Source organism: Micrasema longulum, unplaced genomic scaffold (assembly GCF_059751315.1).
Source record: "Micrasema longulum isolate JH-2025_06_02 unplaced genomic scaffold, ASM5975131v1 h1tg000024l, whole genome shotgun sequence".
NCBI classification, from domain to species: domain Eukaryota; kingdom Metazoa; phylum Arthropoda; class Insecta; order Trichoptera; family Brachycentridae; genus Micrasema; species Micrasema longulum.
Window position 1 is genome coordinate 235,864 of NW_028277232.1, and position 25,730 is coordinate 261,593.

The following is a 25,730-nucleotide window of genomic DNA, read 5'->3' on the forward strand; positions in this document are numbered from 1 at the left end:
GTTCATATTCGACGATCTAGTTTTCAATGTAACAGGCAAGATCTCAGCTACGCTGTTTAAACTGCTTAGACTGGTGACTGATCTCGTCCATCTACGTTTAAAACAATGCTGTATTGACTCTTAGTACCTGCTTTTACTTTTTTAAATATTTATATAACACAAAGATAAATTGTGACCATGAATACGGTATTAGAAAATACAAAGGAACCATTAAAATATGTTTTTATTATTTTAAAGTGCACTTACGACATAAATGAATATGCAAAATGAGTAGGAGATTCACAAATGTTAAACTACGTGGTATTTAATTCAGCAAGAATTCCGATGACGCAGTGTTAGTGTATACAGCCGCAATCAACTATTATTATTTACTAGGAATATGAACACATTCATAACACGGTGTGAAAGTTCACGATGATTCAGTCCACTCGGTATGGCGCGGAGCGCGACGCGACGGCTGTGACCTTTGCCGGTGGTGGCTGCAACTGTAAAGGACCAAATCTAAAGCAGGCTCCACCTCGGAAGGCGTACTGTTGTTCCCTGAACTAATTAAGGCTGGATAACTGATATCGACTTATGTCGAAGTGGTACCGATCAGCCAACAGCGATGTTGCGATTTGTGAACGATGTTGTATATTTAGTACTATGGGAACTGTTACGCGATGTCTCGCCGTGAGCTATGTCGACAGTAGACCTTTGTATATATGTATACCTGTGATACGCTCAAACTACAATGGCAATAATGTGGAGGACAGGTGGAGTAATAGTGCAGGCACTAGTTATGATATATATGTTCTTTTAAATATCGATATGCCATGTATTTTTTAATGATGTTTTTGTTCTGTATATATGGTGATGTGTATGTTATTGAAGTGTTACATATATATATATATATTCGTCCCAACTCAACACAGGACTGTGTTATCATGGAGTTGGGATTTGTGTCTCAATAAATAAACTGTGGATAAAATAAATAAATAAACACATTTTAAATAATGGAATTTACATTCATAAACGAAATTTAACTGAATAAACAGTATTTGAAACTCATCAGTAAATCTACGAAAACCAATAGGAGTAAAATTGATTGAGTTTGTTCCATCATGGGTAGAAATTTTACATTGAGTATAAATTCTAAATAGGAACGGTGTTTTGAGGCCAGACCACTAAACGTCAAAGTGACTTCTTCCTTTAAAAGAAAATCCGATTATTTTTTTCAAGAACTAGTTTTTTTCAATAAAAAAAAAATCATTATTATAATTTGAAAATAAGTTATATAGCATTATATCCTCTCTACCTACTTCTATGGAGAAAAGGCGTGATGATTTATTTGTTTGTATGTTTTTTAAAATGGAGACAATCCTTAATTACTCGGACTAGCATCCCTTACACAAACCCCTACCATTCCTCTACCCATCCATTTCACTAGTCCTCGTCCAGTGCTCATCGCTTCATTGGTCAAATACGTTTTTAATCTGAATTTTTTTTAAATAAAACTATGTGATTTTTCAAAAAATTTATCAGGATGTTTTTAAAAGCACATCGTAAAAAATCCACCCCTAAAGTTTTGCGGTATGGCCTGAAAACCGTGGATAGAAAGCAAACACTGAAATATTTTTCTATTCCTATCTACTTTAATATTTTCATAGTAATAAAAGGTTTTATTTTCAGCGTCATCTTCATCATTTTCTTATCTGCACCCTGTGGTACATAGGGCACTGAATTTTAACTACATTAGAAGCTCATTTTGATCATTTTTACTATCTAGAAGGTAAGGCGAACAGTCCAACGCTTCAGGTGACAGGTTAGAAACTATGAAGCATTGCAGTGTGGATTCAGCAAACTTAAAAATCAATATTGTACTTTTACCTGGTCAGGAATCGAACCTTTAACCGATCGCGCCAACCACTACACCACGGGGCCACTCGTTATCGTTTTTTAGGATTTTCTCCTTAGAGTAGCTATCGAGTCCAAAGTACTGGTCTAGTGTTATGGTTCTATTTCAAACTCAGATTTTTAGTATTCTTCCGCCCAGACACAGAATAAATTAAATCAACAATTGGGAAAACTTAAACGATATAAGAGATCATGATTATTGCGAGAGTTGTGTACGTAGACTTACGACCGCAATCTGTTCCGGCAAACAGGTCGTAAGCCGGATCGTACAATAATTTCCTTGCGTATGTATACATACAATAGGAAAATATCACATTTTACGAATACCGATAAAAATATATAAAACGTGTTTAGAAAAACTAATTGTTTTTACAAAATCAATATAGATACTTTGGAGGAATATTTTCATGCATAACTTCAAAAAAGAAATTATAAAAAAATCTGTCCATACAAAAACGCGACAAACTTGGCCTCGATAATTGTGACGTTAAGATTCGTGACGATGTTCTATTTAAATTTAAACCGTCACAAACAATGTTCGAAATTTACACGAATCGTGACGTATTGAGGCATGGCTAATGCAATGGACGGTTTCCGCCAGAATTCAAAATTATAAATTTAATTATTTTTTTATGCTTATAGTAAGTAGTATTTTTTTTTTTCACTAGACAGTATTTCATGTTTTTATTAATTAAAAAAAACCGTGATATTTCCCTATTACTTACGCTGCGTGATATTTTTATACGACGAAAATAAAATAGCGTGTAACTGACATTTACCAGGTTCCTCAATATTTGTTTTTATGTTATTTTGAGTTGGTCTATGGTTATATAATCATTGCCATTACTGGCACTAGGAAATCTATACTATTGTATTGTTTTCTCTTTATTTTCTTTTTACATTTGTCACAATAAAGTTAATAATGCTACAATAATACTTGAAATAGGGGGTTATTTCTTATTTCCTTATTTCTTGGAGCTGCTGATACATATGCATTTTTATTGTATAATAATAAAAAAGTCCAATTGCTGGTTTCAAGATATAAAAAACTGTGTCTTTTGCTCACTTAAGAACATCTTGGACATTGTCGCTCTCAGAACTGTGTATTTTGCTCTTTTCTAGTCAGTGGAAACCTATGGTATAGTGGGCTGGGGAGGTTGCACCGCGTCTATCATGAACCCCTTAATAAACGTACAAAAAATAATACTAAGAGTGATTCTGCGTTGTCCCCCCACTTTCCCATCTGAGACATTGTTCCAATTCATGAAGGTACTGGACATTGGACATTTTTTTCAAGAGTCATTGACACATTTCTGGTAATGCGGCTACAAGAGTAAATCCCAGCAGAATGCTCGTACAAGGTTTTCCTGTAATTTTAATTATTTAATTCCAAAAGCACGTACGACGTTTGCTCAGAAAAAAATATCTTTTGTGGCGTCAAGAGTGTTCAATGTCCTGGTTGAACATATTGAGTTCTCCAAAACGAAAGCCATTTTCAGGAGTTTACAAGTCTGGATTTTGTCTAAGGGAAGAGACCATTGCAAGAGACTGCAGCGAGATATTGCATATTCTCGTATTTATACGCAATTAAGCGTGTTGTCTTGATGCCAGTTGAATTATATGTATTTTTTTTTTTTTGCACCACAACAGGCCAGGAGGCCCAATTACAGTGGTGAATTACATCAGAGAACACCCAGGCTTGAGAAAATACACATTTTAATTTTTGTGTTCTCACCGGGAATCGAACCCGGAACCTTTCGTGTGTGAGTCAAGCGTCTTGACCACTACACCACGGAGGCCGCCACTGTATGTTCATATAATAATATTTATTTATTTTGCTATTATTTAATTGTGAGTGCTTCCACTTTCCATTGTGTTGTATCCCAACTCAACACTGGGCCCTTAGTCTCATAGAGTTTGGGATACGTTATTTTTGTATTTTTTTCTAATACGTATGTATTTGTATAAATTAATAAAATAAAATAAAAAGTCAAATTCATAAAACAAACAAAAGTGTGATAATACAGGTGTTATGCAAGGATTTATTTTATTGGTCGCTTGAATGTTTTTTTCAACAATAAACATGGTGAGCTTTGTCTGAATCGTTTGTTTCTTTTACTCCGCGAATATTTCACGATATGGTTGAAACAGCTCGTGTGCAATCCGTGTATTCCTTGCGAATCGTTCGATGTTTCAGTCGATTTCTTTGAAATGTTCTAGAAGTTTATTCAGACGATGTAAACCTTCTGATAGTCCCTTGACGTTAAATTTTCTTTCTGGCGCCTTGTGTTCTTTATCTGCTTCACTTCTTTCTTCCGCGCCACCTGCAACGCAGGCGGACAACCGATCGCGGACTGTGATAGTAAAGTCGAACAATCGTAAGTCGCACAGGTCGTAAGTCAGCGAATTGCCGTATTCGAGTAAAAATATTTTAAGTTCTTGTGAAACTTACAAACTTATTGTAAATACGGAGGTACTATTGTAAGTATAATGTGTAGGTACTTGAGTTGCGATTCTAATGTCACGCTAAGTACTGCTCAATGGAGGGGGCTGTAGACTATAAACTAGAGGACCAAAGGGTTAGGTGGCACTATAAATGCTTTCAGGCAAGACAAATACAAGCAATTTCATTTCAAGACTTCATTGACTAGTTGGAAGGTGCATGAGATAATTGTTGGTTCATATATTCCATTTACAAGTAGCGAGTGTTGATTCCTTGATGAATTTTCAATAAACGTATGAAAAAATGAATCTGGTAAGTAATAAAACAAAACAATATCTTATTTTTTTCATACTTTAAAGCTTTAATAAAATGTAAACAATTCATTCAGCTTTTAAAAACAATCATAAATATAGTTTATTTTCAATTACTTGGATTACAAATTTAACAAAAACTTTATTTATATTTTTACTACATATTTAAAAATTTTTTTTTCTTAAAAAAGTAAGGCTAATTATTATATAAATAAGGTTGAAGTAGAAGAAGGTAGAGTAAAACACATTTTCGATGAAGCTTGAGCGCTAGTGAACATGTACATATTATGCAGATGTATATAGGCTATCTTCACTTTTCCACGCAAAAATAATCACGCACAGAATTCATTCATTAGATGTGCCTGTACATGTATATTAGGGTGGACCGATAATTTTTTTTCCCGAATTTCGAAATGAAAAGGATCTAAAAAGTTGCCTTTTGGATAACTACAAATGCGAAAAACAATATTTTTTAAATCGACATTACTTTTGGCTCTCAAGCAGAGCTTGAAGTTTTCAAAAATGACGATTTTAACGGGCTAAACCGGCTGTCATTTTGTATTTAAGTAATAAAATCAGTCCAGTTAAATTTTATAATTTGAATTTATTAATTTTAATTAAACCTTATTAAATAAGCATTTAAGGACGTGAATTGCACTTTGTTTTGTAATAAATGGGCAGCATTGTTTTAATGAGCCATTATTTGCGTCAATATTAGTCAGGCGCTCAACGGAATCAGTTCCGCGGAGTGTAAACTTTTTGTATTTAGGTAGTTTTATAACGTGTTCGAATTTGTAATGTGATTTAGTTATGTCTTTACTAACAAAAAATAATTTTATTAGAATAGATAATTAACAAAATGTTCAGACAGTGATAAACTTCAAATCTCCAGGTTGAGGGCCAAAAGTAGTAGGGTTTTTTTTATAAATTTTACGTTCAATGTGATGCAACATTTTATGACCTTTTCAATTTGATGTCCAAAAAAAAAATTTATACATCATCGACTCACTCTTATGTACATACTATAATAACTTTTGCCAAAAAATAGACATCTTTAATAATAACATGCAAATAAGAGATTTATACATTCCATTTTTTTTATATCAATACTCTTTCTTTTAGTTCGTAACTCGTATTTTTAAAATGAATAATAAATTAATTGTTCGAATTATGCAATTACTGTTTTTAAACGTGCTACTGCATGTTATCGAAAGAAAAGAAAAAAAAGTGTACCACTGAGATTCTTCCAAAATGTGTCAGGCTCTTTAATAATTTTTTATCAGTTCTTATTATGTTCTTTGCTAATAGTAAACTTCTTTCTAATATGACAAATTTTTTAGTGATTATAATTCTAGTTACTAACAATTCAGAATAATAATCATAATGATTGCCCTTTTTTATTACAAATTATAATACATTATCTAAGTGCCTTAGGTATATGTAATTTGAAATCTTCCTGTGTACGACGCATTTATAGTAAATGTAAAAACTAATTCTTTCATTACTTTTATATGATTTGTTAAAAAAATCTGTAAGAAAATAGCAATGAAGAATTAACCTATAGATAAACTATTTTTTTAATTAAGCATGATGTATAGCGCCCTTGAAGTGATTATTTCTTCCGAGAACGGCGCTATAAAAATTGTCGAAATGTTTTATTATTATTACATATAAATAATTAAACATCAATATTTTAAATGAATGTTCACACATAAAGTGATAACTTTTACCAGTTAATGACAGATCATATGCCTGACAATGTGTAGACTTGATCTAGACGCCTGAGGACAATTTTTCAATTTTATACTTCTTATTTTACCAGTTAGTAGATTCAACAATGTTTTGAATATTACCTATTAGTGATTTGGTTCAGCCGGATGAATCTCACCCACATGATAAAGGTTTCAGCTCTTTTCCTTCACAAAAGTTGACATATTGAGGAGTTGAGGATTTGTGGATATTTAAACATGGGCGGAATGGTGAATGTTACACAATGTGTAAAATGGGCATTTAAACCAGCTAATGACAAGGTGTACGTAAGTGTCTAGACTTCCATATTCCCTTCTCAAAAATGTTTTCCTTCTATGTTGCAACAAATTTAGATCGGAATAATTCCCTAGGGAGGAAATCCAGCCTACCTGCAAACATTTTGACATACTCAAAACATTGTTGGATTTATTATTAAATTTTAAATAAATTAAGTTTGTGTGGGTAGATCCGAAAATGATCAGCGGTTGAATATCGCCATTATATTGCAGCGTGTCGGATTATGATTTATTTAATGTAAGTCGCTGTTAAGGAAAGCTAGAAGTTTTGTTTTATTTTTCCAGTCTGCTGCGTTGCTATTTGCAGTCCTGGTGATTCATGTCTTTGCGCAGAAACAAGATCCGATACCGATCCTTAAGTACGACAACCAAGGAGTGAATTTCGATGGAAGCTACAAATGGGCGTAAGGAATCTCATGCTGTTTTTTAAAGGCCTTCGCAATTAATTATATTTATCGGCTCCGACCCTCAGAGGACTTCGGGGCAAAGGGAGGTTATACTGTTCGTGGAATAATGTCATATGTAGGCGTGAGAGGTCAATATCGATGTATGATTCAAATACAGAATTAAAATTTATATCTAACGTATTTTAATAAAATTATCTTGGAATGCTCTCCCAGCAGAAGTGCGAAACTATGAGAGTGAAATGTTGTTTCCAAAAACACTTAAAACTCACTTGTTCTCTAAACCGTTTGAAGTAATCAGTTATATTACAAAAATGACATTTTATAAGTTATCTGTTATAATAATAATTACAATATTTCAGGCTATGTTCATTCTAGTAGTTCTTGTACTAGAAGGACTCCATTGTGAACTATTAAATTCGCTTCCTGTGACAAATATTTATTTGCCGAGGTTGATTTCTCCCTTAGCCAGCGAACGGTGGATCGGTGCTCCGAACGCAGCGTATCCACAATAATTCGTAATTAACATGAAGGCAAATAAATGTATGGAAAAATAAACAAATACAAAAAATAAAAATTACGCTTCAGGTGTCTATCTAGATACTGTGAAATTATGCATTGAAAAACAGTTTTTTTTTTACTTTTTTTTTCTTTGTCTTGTGCTAAGGTAATTTAGCGCCCTTGAGGTGATTTTCATAAAAATGGCGCTAAATAAATTATCCAACAATTTTTTTTTATATTTTTTTAAAATTATTTTTTTACGCCCATAAGGCTTTTACATACATGGAAGTTATATAAAACATAAGCATATGAAATACATGAAATTTAAAAAATACAATATAAGATAGAACAGTGTTCAGAAAAAAGTTGGTATTAAAAAAGAGGAGTATATAAACAACATAAATTTTTAAAAATACAATATAATGAAATAAAAATTAGAACCGTGTTTTGAAGGATAGTTGGTTTAAAAAAAAAAAAAAAATTTAAATAAGCTCTAGAATAAATTATATATATATAAGGGAAATTATTTATACGTGTCATTAATTATTGCGCAAAAAATAAATAAATATTTTAGAGTCCTTGCGGGGAATCGTACCCGAGACATGGTGGGCAAATGAGCCAGCCAACTGAACCACGACGCCTCGTGGAGATTAGTCCGCCGACTAATCTCCACTCGATTTCCTTTTTTAAGGATTTTACATAGAAATAGCCACAGAGTCAAAAATATTTACTCAGGGTCCTGGCTTTATTCCACGGAGAATTGTTCACCTGCTTCAGCCCGTCGGAGACGATTCTATTGAAATATTAAATCTTTTTTGCAGATACGAAACTGGTAATGAGATTTCTGCCGAAGAGTCCGGCTACCTGAAGAACCCGGGAAAGGGAGATGAAGAGGCCCAAGTGGCCCAAGGACAGTTCTCATATACAGCGCCAGATGGCACTAGAATCGCTCTCACTTATATTGCCGATGAAAATGGATTTCAGCCTCAAGTACGTATGACATATATTACAACAGAGATGAAAGCATATTTGAGAAGGAATATGAATATATGGACATTTACAGAATGTATTTTCATTTTTTTATTCAGATCAAAAATATAAGTAATCAATATTACTACTCAATACAATGTTTATATCAATTCAATACATATATTTACATTAACGTTTCCCATTACGTAAAAAAAAAATATATCATTTAAAAAAAAAAACGGTTTTTAATCAGTGCTACACAAAAAATAATTATAAATATAACTTTTCACTTCTTTCTTAAATATGTTGTATTTCTGAGTGCACTTTTCATTTTCCTAGTTCATTTCTTAAAAGAAAAATATTTCTCTGTGAGTATTATGATGTTGTGATTAAGATGTTTTTAATTTTGGAATTAAGATGTTACCACTTGTTCTAGGTCGCGTCCTTACGTTTTATGACATAGAAATACTGCTTTTTATTTTGTCTTTATGGATTTGAAGCAAACAATCATTTTCATATAACGATTTTATATCTAAGACCCATTTTTCAAAATAATTGAACAATGGGAAAAGTAGACCGTTTTTAAAAAAAAAAACTTTCATAATTAATTTTTGCATTTTTTCGACAGGTAAAATATTTGTTTTAAAAGCACCACCCCATCCGATTATTCCGTATTGTAATACGGATTGGGCTAATGCAAAGTAAATTGATTTTAATTTTTCAATAGATAATATATTACTTAATCTAATAAATACTTTTCTATTTACAATAATATTTATTTGCTCGTTTCATTTAATATTTTTATCAATTATAATGCCTAAATATTTTATGCTATTTTTTTTAGTGATTTGAAGGCAATTATCATTATGAAACTAATGATGTAATATGTTTTTTTAGTATTCTGAGACAAAATATTGTCATCGAACCATTCTTATAATTTATTAATATCGATATTATATTTCAAATTTACTTCGTCCAATGAAGATCCCCTTATTATGAATACGGTGTCATCCGCGTATAAAATTATGTCACCGTTCATATTCTGTACATTTAAAGTATTATTAACATTTAAATTATCACTTTGTAACATTCACTATTTTGCCTATATATGAACATTTATATAATTATTCTATCTGCTGATTTTCACAAAGTACGAGCTGAACCCGGCAACGCTTTGCTATTGTTAGATTTGCGTTCATACTCGTATATATATATATATATAAAATGAACACAATCGAAAGTTTGATATCAACCATTGTATTTAGTTAAAATTAAATATCTACATAGTATACATTATTATTTTTGTGTTTTGGATTACGCAAATCCTGAGGATATGCGGTGACAAGGAATTTTGATAAAAAGGTTTGAACATTATTTTCCTGTCACTGTCTTGAAGATTTTATGCCTAACTTCTTCCAAGTCGGTCCCTCAATGCTGAGGACCGTGATCACCACGAGCACTTCTGAATAGTCTGTTCCACTCCAGTCTGTCATCAGCCCGACGAACTGACTCATTAGATTTTATCCCCGTAGCCACTATTTTTTGGTCAGTCCATGTATATGAGATTCTACCCGGCTTCTCTTACCTTCAACTCGGCCTAACTAAAAAAGACAAAATCGTCGTTTCGTTGTCCCATTTTCTGCACTTCAAGACTGAACTGATTTTGTTGTTCAAAATGAAATTTTCCGTATTAGTACGTTTTCTGTTTTTCAAAAATAGTTATTATATTTGTATAATGTGCACCCGAAGACCGCAGATAAATCTGGACGTATATGGGTTTCTGGATGGTTCTAGTTCCCGTTATAAACAATTCATTAAAAAACAAAACTATCGAGACAAGCCGATGGTAAATATTAAAGTGGCATAATCCTAGGTGAAAATACGGGAATACGTTTGTATGAAGAAATCTCAGACTCCTCTCAAAATAAAACATTATTAAGTATACTTACAAAGTTTGCTTCACAATGCTTTTACGTAACCAAAGAAACAGGTTCGGTTTTCTTAAGTAAAATCATTGACCTATTAGTACACATAGACGCACCCTAAACCCTGCGCCCTCTAAAAATCATAATACTTAACTCATGTCCAAACGCTCAGTCATAACTAACGCGTATTTAGTCGTTCTTTAACCGCCAGCCGGTTTTAACGTGAGCTTGATATTTCATTTCAAAGTTTATAAGTTGGAACTTAGTTTCTTTTTTTTATTGAATTCCAAATCTAAAAATAATTTATATTCCAATATTGAATTTAAGTAGGTACCTAGGTACTTTTTTATGGTTGAATTCCAAAACTTTAGATAATTAATTTTCAAAATATAGAATTATTTTTTCAAATATCAAACTCTACCCTTCTACCAACAAGGATGCACTTTATGTAGTAATGTGATTTATAAAAATGTATTAAATTAATATTAGTTAACATTATTTTATAACTAACTAACTATCTAACCATCACTCCATTTCCCCAGAGGGGTAGGCAGAGAGGATAGAACGCCACACCACTCTGTCCTGGCACACTTCCTTTGCTTCCTTCACATTCATACATCTTCTCATGCACGCACGTCGATTATTCCGACTTTTCACATGACCACTTTCAATTACATTATTTTATCATTACTGAAAATCTATTTATAAGAAATAAATGGAAATAATTTAAGGAAAAAATCTGGCTGGGATCCATAAAAAGTTGTTTGTAAACATTCAAAAACAAAGTTTTTTTATACAAAGAAAACAAAATCTTTCCATTTTTTGTACATGCATTCTCGTCGAATGCAGCCCTGGAGAACGATGAATAAAATATGTACGCTCCTAACTCTTTTTCACTAAACAGATTGAAGATTTTTTAAATTACAAATATGCCCATGACAAAGCTCATCATTTTGCTGAAAACCGCAAGTAAATACGAACGTTGCCATTTATAAATATAAAGATTAAAACAGAGATTAATCTTATGGTCGAGATTCGTAGGTTTTCATAACTTACTTTCGCTTTTTTTTTTATTTAACAACAAACTAAAGCATATTCTTTGGATAAGTTGGTTCAGTTTTTATAAATATTTTCTATGACATTTTGATATTTTAATCAAAATGTTTTTTGCTAAAAATAGGGTCACAACTAAACAAACGGTCAAACATATTTAATTTTCATGAACTTTGTGCTTATAAGTTTATGCAACCATGATTCATTAAAAAATGTCTTACATAAAATGAACATTACTTTATGTTTGGTTTTATTACATAATAATATTTGATTCCATGTTCCATACAGGGCCTTCCAAAACTTATATATTTGTAAACTATATCACCGACAATCGAACCATTGTTCTAATACAGGTATATTTTGAATATTACAATTTCAAATACCGGAAACCCGGTATTTCGATATTTTCTCAATATTATTGCTAAATATTTAATATATACTTTAAAATATAATCTTTTGAGCTTCACCGTATTCATTTTTCAAGGAAATTCGTAGTAAAAGTTAGAAATACTAAAAATGAATGTATGTCAAAATAAATCAACAATAATTGTTTAAATTCATTGTTTATTGTTGAGGTTTCCAACTACATTCAAAGCTTAGATAGGTACATGTTTTTAAAACGCAACAGTAACATGTTTAACCTTACAAACACACGTATTTCTTAAAACGCACTGTGCAATGTTTATTTATCAAATTCAACCAAACAATAAATAAGTAAGTAAACAACACAAAAATAAGCAACAAAATCAAAATAAGGAAAATTTTCAGTGTCATTGGCGTCCATGGTGTGTAGTAATATTGTTGGCTTACTAAGTCGAATAGGAAACTACTGTCGCTACTGACGCTAGACGGATTTTGGTTGAAAGAAATCAGCATTCTGATTTTGATTTGTTGAATGAGCGGAGAAATGAACGTATGGCGTGACAATGAATCAAAAATTGGACTGCATCATTTTTTTTAAAAAGAGTGATACGCCAAGACTTGTATCGTATGTAGACTAGTGTGAAATTACAGACACACGAGAGTTTAAATGAATATTTTTTATCACTCGCCGTAAACTATTGGGTAATAAGTAAAAAACGTAAACACGTCATTTGAAAAGAGTACTCAATTCAAGTATTTGATCGTCTGACTTAAAAGTTTATTTTATTATCCGTTTTTACAGTTTAAGCTTACGGGGATTAAAATTACTGCGAAAGCAAAAAGGTCAGTATCACCAAAGAAAAAATAATGTTTGAAGATACTGAAAGAAATCACACGAAACGTAGACATTTTGCTTTATTTGTGTATTATTACGACAATATCGGGGCCTCTGATTGAAAGCATAATACATTAGATTATACCTTTTAAAAAACATAAAACTTTATTTTCTCTACAATCAGTTTTATCTTGAAATGAATATCGGTTTTTTTATAATCCTTTTGTTAATTTTGCATTGCATTAATTACACAACAGCGTGTATTTTTATTTGGAAATAATGTTTAACTCATTTTATCTATTAAAGAAATATAAGGCTGGAGAATGTTTAACTAACCCACATTCTCATAACTGACCTATTGCAAATTATACAATGTTTTTATCTGATATGTTCGCGTTAACTCCTATTATAGAATTTAACTAAAATCTGAACAAAAGATTAATCACAGCGTATTATAGATCTAAAATTTATATGGCGGTACATAATTAGCATTTACGATCTTTGAGCACATCCTTACTATTGTTGTTATTTATTAAATTCTAGAATAATGTCAAGCGACTATTCAAAATTAAATTTTCATTCGTTTTTTCTAAGTTAGTATATTAAAACCTTTTTATTGTAATAAAACGCAGTGATGACAAAACATTAAATGAAAGTTCTTTAGTTGCTGTTAGATAATATGCTGTTAGGTCATATCCTAACTTAAATAATTTATTTTGCTGTCGTTGTAGTCTGTTTAGTCATTTTGATTTCCTGATCCCCATAATGGTTGCATATAACATATTTTAGTTTTTACATAGGCTTCAAACATTTTATTTTTTTCGTTTTTGGAACAAAGTTTTTATTTTAAAAAAATAATATAATACCGCCACTTTGCTAATTAAATTGTTGACATGAATTTTTCATTTGAATTGTTTGTTTATAATTAGTCCTTAGTATTTAACATGTTCAATTTAAATTAGTCGTTCGTATGTTTATTTGTTCCTGACTCCTGGCCATTAAAATTTGTTTAGAACATTATCACGAATCTTAACGTCACAACTACCAAGGCCAAACACGTCGCGTTTTTCTAGCAACGTATTTTTATTAAATTTCTTTTGTTCATTTATGTATGAAAACATTTCTCCACAATATCCATATTGATTTTGAAAACGCAATTAATTATTATAAACCCATTTCATATATTTTTATCGGTATTCGTAGAATGTGATATATCCCTATTAGGAAAGGTAATTTTTTTCTCAAATCTAATGATTTTATTGAGTGAAATTATCTGAGTTTTTCAAATATTATTAATTTGTACAAAATTTATTCAAACACACCTAAGATATTCTTCTAATGGATTGTGAAGACTGTGAAGGTAGTTTGCATTCAATTTAAAATGCCATAATATGTATATTAATTAGATTACATGTAAATGCCGATTGAGAATATTTTATGCGGATGTCCAAACTGGTTATGGTTTTTTTTTTTTGGATACGCTAACATTACAATCAATGAATTTCATCTAGGTATCGAATTAATCAATTTTTAACACTAATAATTTTATTACTTAGTGTTGCCAAAACATGAAAGCCTTATTTAATGCGAAAGTGCGGAATTAAAGGTCAAGTTTAATTATTCGGATTTCGTCCATATTTTATTTAACGTGTCGCTCTCTTATTAGTTTTATTTTTAAATAGTTGTTAATTCAATTTTCATTCTAAAAAAAACGTGTTTTCTGAGCTATTTCCGCAACTTAAATGAAAACGGGTATTTATTTGAGATAATTAAAATCAACCACAAGGGCGCTGTAAAATAAATATCCCAACACGACTTGCAGCTACAGAGCGCATAGGCGGTTGGAATTTAGATCTTGTTTCCGATCATGTTGATTTTTAATGATTTTATTAGAGCTAGATTACAACACGTCTTGCAGCTGCAGAGCGCACGGACGAGTGAAATTCTATCAACTTTAAAAAGATTTTAAAAGAATAACACCAAAAAAATAAAACTACTAGGTACATTGAGTAAAAAATAGTAGGTTTTTCAAGTGAAAATAATGCAACGGCACAAAAATGAAACTGAAAAAAAATAAACAAATGTAGCATTCCTCAACATATTATGGTTAAAAAAGCGATGCCTGATAACTAAAAGGTAGATATTGTAAGCGTTAATTATCCAATGTTTTCCGGTTAGTTGTTATTTACTGTAAAACATTACTATACTTTAAAATTTAGTCTTACTTATTCATACGTATTAATAAACCAAAAGACGTATTTGCCCATTCCATCAGTATGAAAATATTGATTTGTATTTGATAATAGGAAATTATTACATAATACGAATACCGATAAAAATATATGAAATGGAGTTAGAATAATTAATTGTATGCGAATCTTGGCACCCTACCAAAGCAAACACCAAACTTCTGAGTTTTGAGATTTAATGCTTGAGAAGAATATATAGTACAAGGTGGTTCGATTTTATAACTAACATTGAAGTCCGAGAACGGATGTAGCATCCTCCAATAACGAGCGTCTTGAGGATGCGGTGGTGGACCTGGCTTGGATACTGCTGCGCATGCCTCAGGAGAACCTTAACCCAAGTTGCCTCTTTTTTATACCTGCGGGCTCACGCCGTCCTGGAAGGCCGTCGATGACGATCTTTCGACTTTATTCGGCGGAACTAAGGGGCGCTGGATTAACGTGGGAAAAGGTGAAAAAGCTGGCTGGTGATAGGGTCTCCTGGAGGCAAATGATGATGTCCACATGCTCCACTTAGAAGCGAATGTGGAAAAGAAGAAGAAATGTAATTTTAATATCGATATGGATGTTGTGGAGAAATGTTTTCATACATAAATGTAAAACAGAAATTTAATAAAAATACATTGCTAGAAAAACGCGACGTGTTTGGCCATGGGAGTTGTGACGTCAAGATCCGTGATAATGATCGAAACAAATTCCAATGGCCAGGAACAAATAAACATGAATCGTGACGTATTAAGAGCTTGACCAATGGAATCACTAATCACCATGTCTGACATGCAGTTGTCTTTTTTCCACAGTATCGGGCATGCATCTGCAGGACAGTGACAGGAAAAGAATGTTCAAATATCTGTTTATCGAAATTCTCTGTCCTCGCAATTATGTAAACAACACAACTTGTACAGGCATTTCTACTACCCATTCTAGATTACGCTGATGTTCCCATGACTGATTTAAGCTGTGAGCAACTCGATAAACTTGAACGACTTCAGAATACATGCATAAGGTACATTTTTGGTCTTAGGAAATATGACCACATTTCTGATTATCGTAGGCAACTGAAATGGCTCAAAATTAGACAGCGGAGAGACTATCACTCCCTCTCACTTCTGTTCAATGTACTTCATAGTCCTAACGCTCCTATATACCTGCGTGAAAAATTTTAACGCTCATCAGTTCATGTTTACCTCTTCTTTCTAATTCTCAAGGCACTCTCTTAATACCGATCCACAATTTCTCTGTCTTCTTTAACTCATAAAGTGTCTGTAGAATCATCTCCCATCCACCATCAAAGATGTTATTACATTATCTCTGTTTAAAGCACGTCTGAAGAAACATCTCCTCTCTCTTTCTTAATCTCTCCTCCTTTCCTCTTTCCTCTTTTTTCATTTTTCTCAACGAGTAATAATTTTGATTTAAGGCAATTTATAAACAAATACGTTTATTTCTATTTTTATATATCTTTAGCTTTTTAATCTTTATTTTCTATTGAATATGTTCTGTAACTTGAATTATAAAAATAAAACTATTTTTTTTATTGGTTGGTTGGAAGAAATTGCCATTTGGCAATAAGCCCGCCAATGTACAAATGACATTATAGACAAAAAGTTAAATAAATAAACCGAAACACAAAAAAAAAATGTATACGTACATTTGGAGTAAATCCCATAATTGATATCAAAATTTCGACTGTGTTCATTTAATCTAATCTTCAGCTCGTATTGAATAAAGAAGTTATATATTATATCCATTAAAAACAGAAAGGACATTAATGTAATACGTCGTTCCTTATAAAGGTAGGTAAACTAAAATATCAAATATATTAATTTTATAGAATTGTATTTCAACGTTATTTTTTAATAAAGACTGTGGGTATAAAAACAAAAAGATAGATCTTTTTTTATTGTTTTCATATGCCTGAATTCAATTATTGCATAAGTGTTTTAATATTTACTGGCGTACGTTTTGTGATTATGCGATATATTCTGCTTTTTCCACACTTCCATAAAACGTGCTAATAAATATTAAATTAGCGCCAAGCAAAAAATATTTAACGTCGAAGAATTCATGAATGAGCTGAGTAATAATATCACTTTAGTTGCATTAGAATGTGAAGGATTTTCTCACACTGTTAAATGAGTTTTGCGCGCACATGCTTGTTTAGTTTTAACTGATCTGTCAAAAAGATACAAATGATATCCGACAATTTGTTTTAGCAATATCGTTAACAATACGATTTAGCAATGGTCTCGTGCATGATTTTGGTTATAAACCGATAATTGAGGAAATATATTTATTACGCCATAGTGGTCTCGATGTATTATTTCATTTGTTTTACAAATCATCAGGTATTGACCAAAAATACGTTTTTATTATATTTCTATGTATTTATCTTGACACGATTGATTATTAATGCAATGAGGAATTCAGTAATTTTTAAAAAAATATTTTTATTTTTTGATGGACAGACTATCAAACTATGCTAAACTTTTTTTTAAATCTTTTAATGAATCAAAGTTTTGTAATGATGAAATTACTCCACCTGTGACGTCACAAGTTCTCGTCGGTGAGTTCTTCTGATTATTGATTTGGCTTCCCGGAAACCGTAAATTTAACACAACATTGTGTTATTCGGAAGAAATTGTGACGTAGTTTAAAGAAGGTTATATTGATTAAAATCGTTATTTTCTTCATAAATTTTCGAGAAACTTTGCCAAACAATTAAATGCTTTAATGTTCACCGCGTATAAAAAAACATTTTTTATTTCCAGTTTCCCGTTGCACTGAACTTTCTCATTGAATATACTTTTTTTTTGTTGCCATAATTAAATGTTAAAAATTATAACAAAAAATAACATTATGGTTCCATCATAATAATCGATTAAAACCTATTTCTGTCCCGTCTATTTCTCTGGTATAAACAAATGAAATGTTTATGTTTTGTAATCTACTTAATATTTATGTCATGTTTATTTTTTACATAGAAAACCCGAAATAACTTTAATGCAATTTTATGAATCTCTAATATCAAATGATTTCACCTAGCCAATTACAGCAAATATTTGAAGAAACATATGTAAATAACATAAAACTACGTAGCAAATACAAACAAAGGCAAAAAAATAATGGGATACAATATATTTAAAAACACGATCAACATATAAAACTTCGAGCTAACCCATGCTGAACACACAGTCTGTTAATGGTGACGAGATTTACGAAAAGCCGGAAGATCTATCCCAAAGAATTCCAAGTTATGTGACGAATCGACTAATCTACACATTCGGTATAAAAACAAAAGTTACTCTTAGAAGATTTGATGAATACCATATTTTGACTTCTGGTGACAAGGTTGGGAACAAGAGAAGAAATTGATGGAACAGAGATCACATTAATTAAGTATTAATCACGAGCATTAAGTATTTTAAAAATACATATAAGATCGATCTCAGTTCCACGTTTCTCCAACGAAGACAGCACGCTTATTCTGTCACAATTTCGTTTCGTAAGTTCGTTAGTTTGTCATATGTCCATCTCACTCTAACGCAATCGAAATCGCATTTCGCTCTCGTTCCCTCATACGATTGGAATGAATTTACGAAAATAGTTAGTTACAGAATAAGGCCACAGATTGAGAGATTGCTTTATTTCCAAATCGGAATAATTACTTATTAATTGTAATTATTAATATTGTAAATTAATTAATAATTTATTAAGAATGAGAAAAGTTTTATTGGATAGACACGTTTTTAAAATAAAAGCATTGAATGTTTTATTATGCCTAAATTCTCTAAAAATAAAAAAAAACTATCAATTCTTTACAATACGAAAACGTAGTTGATAACCGTGTATTTTAAAAGCACGCCTTTTATAAAAACAAAATAATTTGAATACATGAATAAATCTTGATATTACTCAGTCCTCGGATCATAAATTATTATTAAACATCGCGAAGATGGAGCAGTTAGTTATACCGAAATGCCAATAACAAGGAAGACTACAATTGGTGACCTTTATTAATTTATTAAAAAGAACCAGCAGAATATTTAGAATCAATGCGATGCTCCATATCATTATTTTTTGCCTTGAACTTTACATAAATGTCTTTGGGAATTATCTTTACATCGCTGGCCATCGCTAACGATTTAAAACGCCTACATCGAATGGCCATTGATTTCTTACACCAAATTAGCACATCTTTTTATGTAAAAAAATACTCGTATTAGTTTACTAACCCTTAACTACCATCGTCAAAAAAAAAACATCACGTGGAGATGTTGTATTTGGGTGAATTTGGTCCATAATTTTACAAGTTGGTTCAATAGTGTGTATGGTGGAAATATTATTAAAAACATATTTCGGCATTATATTTGTGTCAAAAATCACTCTTCTTTGCACATTTCTTACATTTTATCTATGTTTTTTAATGGGTTTTACAACATTCATATTCGGATTCGTTTTCATTTTATCAACAATATTTCATTTAGAAATCCACCAATAAATTGGTTCACTTTGAACAATTTCTATGTTAACCATAAAAAATCACAGAAAAAATTCAACGCACATTCAATATGTTTCAATATAATTGAAAGTTAAGTATTCTTGAGGCTATTATAAAATCTGTATAAAATTTCTGAATATTGTTCTCTATTTATTTATTTTTTGTTATGTATCTCTATAATAATATTATGTATATTTATGTGAATGTATATGTATATGACGTATATGTATATGTGCATGTATATTAGCTTAATGTCCCCTTTCGAGTATTTCATCTGCCAGTCTGTAGCACTGACTATGCACAACACTCTATCCTCTATCGTTCTTGCTCCAACTATAATGCTTTTTTTCATCTATTGATATATTTAACATGCCCCTTAATATATTTAAAAATAAATTAATACTCATTCTGACAGCGATACGCTCCCACTTGCTATTTAACGATGCTCATGCTTACACACACCTGAACACTTACTCCCACACAAACACACACACCCTCACCTCTACTTACTTTTATACAAATACAAACAAACACACCCTTTTGTTGTACCACAATTTAACATGTATGATTTTTATCTAGAAAATTTGCTGGTCTGTCTTTAAACCGTATCATTTTTTATATTATTGTTGACGGTTTGTTTCTGTAAAATAAATAAATTAATTAACTAATAATACGTGGGTGTGTATGTATGCATAAGAGGGTGTATGTATGTGTGTTTGTTTATATATATATATAAATATATTAAGTATCTTTCTGTTTACCCATTTACCTATGGGGGTACACTTCCTTATTTTGCCTTATTTTCGTTTCTTTTCGTTTTTCTGGTGATATTCTTACTTTTAACCTAATATATATACTTATGTTACACTGTTGCACCGGAATGTATTACTAATAAATGTAAAAGCCTGTAGGGCGTACATATAAATTAATAATTATACGGGTCAAAATGACTCAGACACTTTAGTAGGTTTGTGGATAATTATGATTCAAATACGAGCATAAACATTATTATTATAAAAATTATAAAACAAACAGTTACAATACATTCACCCAGTTTGACGAATCAACATAAACTGAGAATGCGATAAATACAAACTGATGGTTTTTTTTTGTTCTTATGATTAACCCGAATACTTAAGTTTTAGGGGTCATTTTCGACGAATCGTAAATAACTCACTATTAGAAAATAAAAAGCAAGTCGGGGTAGAGTGGGGCTCGAACATCGGACCTCTGATCCGCGAGTCCGTAACACTACATCACTTCAGTTTGTTTTTGTTCAACTGACCAAAACACAAATCTGCAGAAATTGAGCTTTAAAGTTTTTTTTTACGAAACAAGCATAAATAATCACCACAACTTCAGACAAAATTAGTTATTAACACTCCTTAAATAATTTTTTTTGAATTTTGTTTTTTTTTTAATTTTATAAATATTAAATTCAGTAGGCTCAAATCAGTGTTTGATTTCTTATATTGTAAATTTAAATATGGTGTTTTACAAAATAAACACCAAATCAATGAATACTTATTGTTTGTACAAGGAATTAATATAAACATATAATTGGAATACAAGTTTAATGCTTTTGTAATAAATTTTCCAAAATAATTCCTTTTATTGTTCGTAGGTATATACGAGTAGTTAATAGTATATCGAGCAATGTTTATCACCAACAACATCTAGTTTCCGCATATGCTTTTTTTTCACCCATTGAAAACAAGAAGGCAATCTTTACAGTCTGCTAAATAGCTCTTCCTTCTGATAACTGGATACACTATTTTTTATGCTTTTTGGGAGATACTTGGAGCTTAAATAAAAGATCTCGAGCTTCGTCTTTGCACGAGGGATGACTTTTACTTCAGACGTGACCAAAATAATTAAATTTTAATGCGAATTATGCTTAAATACGGTTTGCACAAATCGGTTACCTAAGATGTGCCATTTTATAAGCTAAATAATCGGGAATAAAACCTGTTATTACAGCCGACAATTTAATATGTAAATACAGTTAATCAATACTTCAATCGTCCGCAATTTGTGGCAATGGTCTGTCGATTTTTTTTAATGGTTTCATGGGCATTTCTCGCGCTATTCTAGAGTTTAACCTGTTTTCCCTGTGTAAGTGTAGATGCCACAAAGATTATTATTTCATTTGCAGTTAACAATTTTCAAGTGCAATGGTTTCCCCATTCTATTTTACTGGTAATCTAATGATACTGCCATGTTTTCCGGTATTCACATTAGTGCTGATACATATTGCTACGGGATGCTCTTGAGATATTTATTTTTAAGAAAAATAACCACAGATTGCTTTTTCTATTCTTTTTACGATCTATTATGGTGGGCAACGCAGCCCAAGTTAACAGATGCTGGCTCTTTTATTGGTTAAAAGGGTTTTTATTTCATATTTTATTTTTGGAGATTTCATTAATTTTTGTTTCAAGTGATATGCTTTTCACATTTGGCAAACTCTTGCACGGCTGACGGTTGAAATTGACGCAATTTCCCGCAGTTCTTCAATAGTAACGTCAGACTATATCTATGACAGACTGTATTTGAAAATATGATAGTTTTTTTAGTTTTCGTCGTGTGATTTAATTTGACATCTAGTACGCTCGTAAAATTTCGTGACGTCTTTGTGTGTTTTTTTTTACATTTCCTTTCATTTTCCCCGAAACAGGGGAAATATTGAGGAACTGCAAGTTATATTCATATTTTAATAAAACTCTCGCCCATCTTTAAAGTGAAAAAAAACAATCAAAAAGTTTCGATATATTTTTAATGATCTCTTGTACTAGGCAATGTAAATTTTTTTTATTTTTTTTTTTAAATCAGATACACATTTTTTATTATTTTCGAAATCGATTCTTAAATTATTTTTTATCAATGTTTTACTGACATTGTAGTCGCGCTTACCGCAACCAGATATGTTTATTATTTTAGATGCTTCAGTTTGAACTTTAAACACTTTTTACCACAATTAGAACAGCGGAAACCGAAAAATCGAAATTTGCTCCACCCTAACGTAGGTAAATATTATTATGTTCCTAACCTGTGATACCACGAAGAAGAAAACATTTTATGCTTGTATTTTTCTATTTCTGTAACCTTAATAAAATAACGGTATATAAGTATTGAAAATTTAAAAAAATAATAGTAAATTAAATAAATTATTATTATTGAAAACAATTAAGAAATATGTTTATTTGTATTCATGTCATAATAATTGATTCCTCTCTAACAAAAATATCAGAAGTCCATGTGACAGTTCCATCTTCTGCCTTGTGTTAAAAAATGATTGTATTTTTTTATTTATATTGAATTAAAAATTTTATTCTTTAAATAGGTATACAGTAAATGCATACAATGAACAGATACGTACTATAGAAACACTTTATTAAATACGTTCGCGTTCACAAAAATACATGCAAGTTGAATTGATCAATTAAACACAATAAACTTTCCACTTGACACGTTGAATTTTTTTGCAGGGCGCCCATCTTCCAACTCCACCGCCGATTCCTCCAGAAATCCAGAAGGCTTTAGACTTCTTAAAAACACTCCCACCCAACCCTGAAGACCAAGGACCGGCCTTCAACAAACCCAGAGGAAGATTCTAGGACCGCTCGCTCTACAATTAACTTTATGTATTACCTGCAACGAACTACTCGTATATATTTTCTCTACGTGTCAATAATAAAATAATTTTATTTAAAAAAGGTTTAATTATTTAATTTCGGAGTTCTTTTTTGCTTTATATCTAAAAAAAACTCAATTTTATGGAATTTTAAAATGGCCCGTTTAAAAAATACGTAATTTTTAGTGTGTAAGCATAACGTTTGAAATTTATTAATTACGATAATAACTGTGTCAGCAGTCATTATAATTAATTTGGTATTTCATTGAAAATAATTTAAAGATTGATCACGATAATTGACCTTTAAAACGACTGTCGAAAAATCACAAATCATCTTAAAACATTTTGTAGAGTATGAAGAGAGTAATTATTGTTGCAATCAATTTTAACTTTTAAATTTAACATTGCAAACGCTATATCGATATTTCATGATCATTTTTTCAATTAGCGACAGTGAATTACTCGAAAGTGTTTTAATGCATCTTCCATAATTTTATGTTAATTTTGATTTTAAAAATGAATGTGGTTTTACCTTTCTTAAAAAAGAATAAATACATCTCGATGTCATGCATTTGACTAAAAGTAGATACTATTTCAACTATAATTTTCAACCGCTAGGTGTTTTGTTTATAATCTGAATTGACTTAAGCATTTGCATTGATGACTCATACCTCATACAGGCAATACTTTTAGTTACATCTATTTCTCCACGAGACAAACCACCATTTCAATTAAAAAATGCTCCTCAAAATGATTTATTCTGTTTGTATAAATGTCGCGCTGCAAGATTTATTATTTTATTTATCACGTTAACATTATCTTTTGGTGGATAATTGTTTTTAATGATTATAAATTAAAATGTGTGTTTATCCAACAGTATAATTAAATTATGTCGGCCTCTTGGTATAGTGATCAGCGCATTTGCCTACCATGCGAGAGATCTCTGGTTTGATTCTCCACATTGTTGACATGAAATATTTATTTTAAAAAGTGCTTCTACACTAGAATATTTCATAGTCCCGGGACTGGCCCCTGAAACGAGGGACTGATCATTTTACCTTCATATAGCAAAAATTATCAATATTATAATATAGCCAATAGCCATTTGTATACCAATGCAGTGTCCTTTGCACTATTAAATGCGGAAGGGGAATAATGATGATGAAAATTAAATTATTATTCTGTGGCTTGGATCTAAAAGGGCAAATCTCAGATTTCATATTTTTCTTACTATTATTTTGTAGAGAGTCGACGTCAATGAAAAACTTAACTATTTAATACACATATACATGTGTTGTAATGTTTTTTAATAATATTTTTTTATCAAAGACGTTAAACAGTTTATTATAACGCCACAAAATAGCACATAAAAATAATAAAGAAATACAGTCCAGTAATATTACGATTTCTGACATGGGCCCTAATAGATCTAAGCCACAGAATTATTAGTCGAGTTTAAAAATATAAAATAAGTTGATCATAATGAAAAAGTTCTTTTCTCTATGATATTCTATTATTAAATAAATATACATAAGCTTTTCTTTATTGGCCTTTTCAATAGAATGCTTACTATATAAAATAACACAATATGTTTTTTTTCAATTAAAATATATTTGAATGAGTACAGAGATAAGATAATGATACATAAAAAAAATTTAAATTGTAAACATGAAAATGCTATTAAGCCAATTTGTTTATTCTCATTTGTGTAGATTTAAAATCATTTTTATAGTGCAAGAGGTCTGATGTTCATTATTACGCCAAAAATAATTTTACGTATTTATTTATTTACCAACGGACTTATTTCATTCAAACATTATAGAAATAAAACATACAGGCACAATTAAAAATACAAATAAATAAAATTAAAGATAGGACAAAAATAATACTTAATACTGCAAAAAGTATGTTTATAAATGCTAACTTGCTGACTGTCGTCGCTTTAAAAAAATGCTTTTATTACCAAAGCGTAACGTCTAGGAGTCCCAGAAATATAATGAATAAACTATAGTTTTTGACTGATTCTACCCATAGCCCAAGATCTTGGTCATAATATGGCTTTATGCGAGTATTATATGAAAAAAGATAGGTCAACTGCACTGATAGTATATTGAATATTATTTATTTCGTTGGGTAACCATGATTTTATTCAGCAATATAATCGATTTGTCGTCCTAGGGCTAGTGTCTCGGACTCACGGATCAATGGTCCGTGGTTCAAATTCCATTCCATCCCAACTTGATTTCCATTTTCTAATAGTGAGCTATTTACAACTCGTTGAAAATGGCCCTCAAAATGGAATATTCACAAGAACGCAAATATGATATTTGTTTTCCACAAAAATAAAAATTACAAAAATATTCGTTTGGTTATATTAAAACAATTTTTAGATAACATATTGGTGTTTTAATCTAGTATACCTTAGCTTAGTAAAATAGCAGCAGATGAAGGCGGATTCTAATGTGGTCGATCAAAAAAGGTTCTTCCAATTTTCCGCTCATTTTCACACTTAATAGTTGTAAATAAATTATTTTTCCGAAACAAACGTTTCCTTGTTTTTATTATATTTATTTATAGGTGTTGGGGCTGTACTTAATAGTGATT

At 30.9% G+C, this 25,730-nt stretch overlaps 1 protein-coding gene across 1 annotated transcript; it reads left to right on the forward strand.

The window, feature by feature from the left end:
- Positions 1–264: 264 nt before the first annotated feature.
- On the forward strand, positions 265–25,475 carry LOC148285547 (endocuticle structural glycoprotein ABD-4-like). Its single transcript, XM_088223586.1, has 4 exons — positions 265–4,651; positions 6,981–7,099; positions 8,422–8,590; positions 22,981–25,475. The coding sequence occupies exons 1-4, from the start codon at positions 4,643–4,645 to the stop codon at positions 23,107–23,109; spliced, it is 426 nt and encodes a 141-aa protein (XP_088079712.1). The 5' UTR covers positions 265–4,642; the 3' UTR covers positions 23,110–25,475.
- The last annotated feature ends 255 nt before the right edge of the window (positions 25,476–25,730 follow it).

Coding starts and splice junctions, on each gene's coding strand:
- LOC148285547 (XM_088223586.1), top strand. Junction 7,100..8,421: donor GATGGAAGCTACAAATGGGC/GTAAGGAATCTC, acceptor TCTTTTTTGCAG/ATACGAAACTGGTAATGAGA. Junction 8,591..22,980: donor AAAATGGATTTCAGCCTCAA/GTACGTATGACA, acceptor ATTTTTTTGCAG/GGCGCCCATCTTCCAACTCC.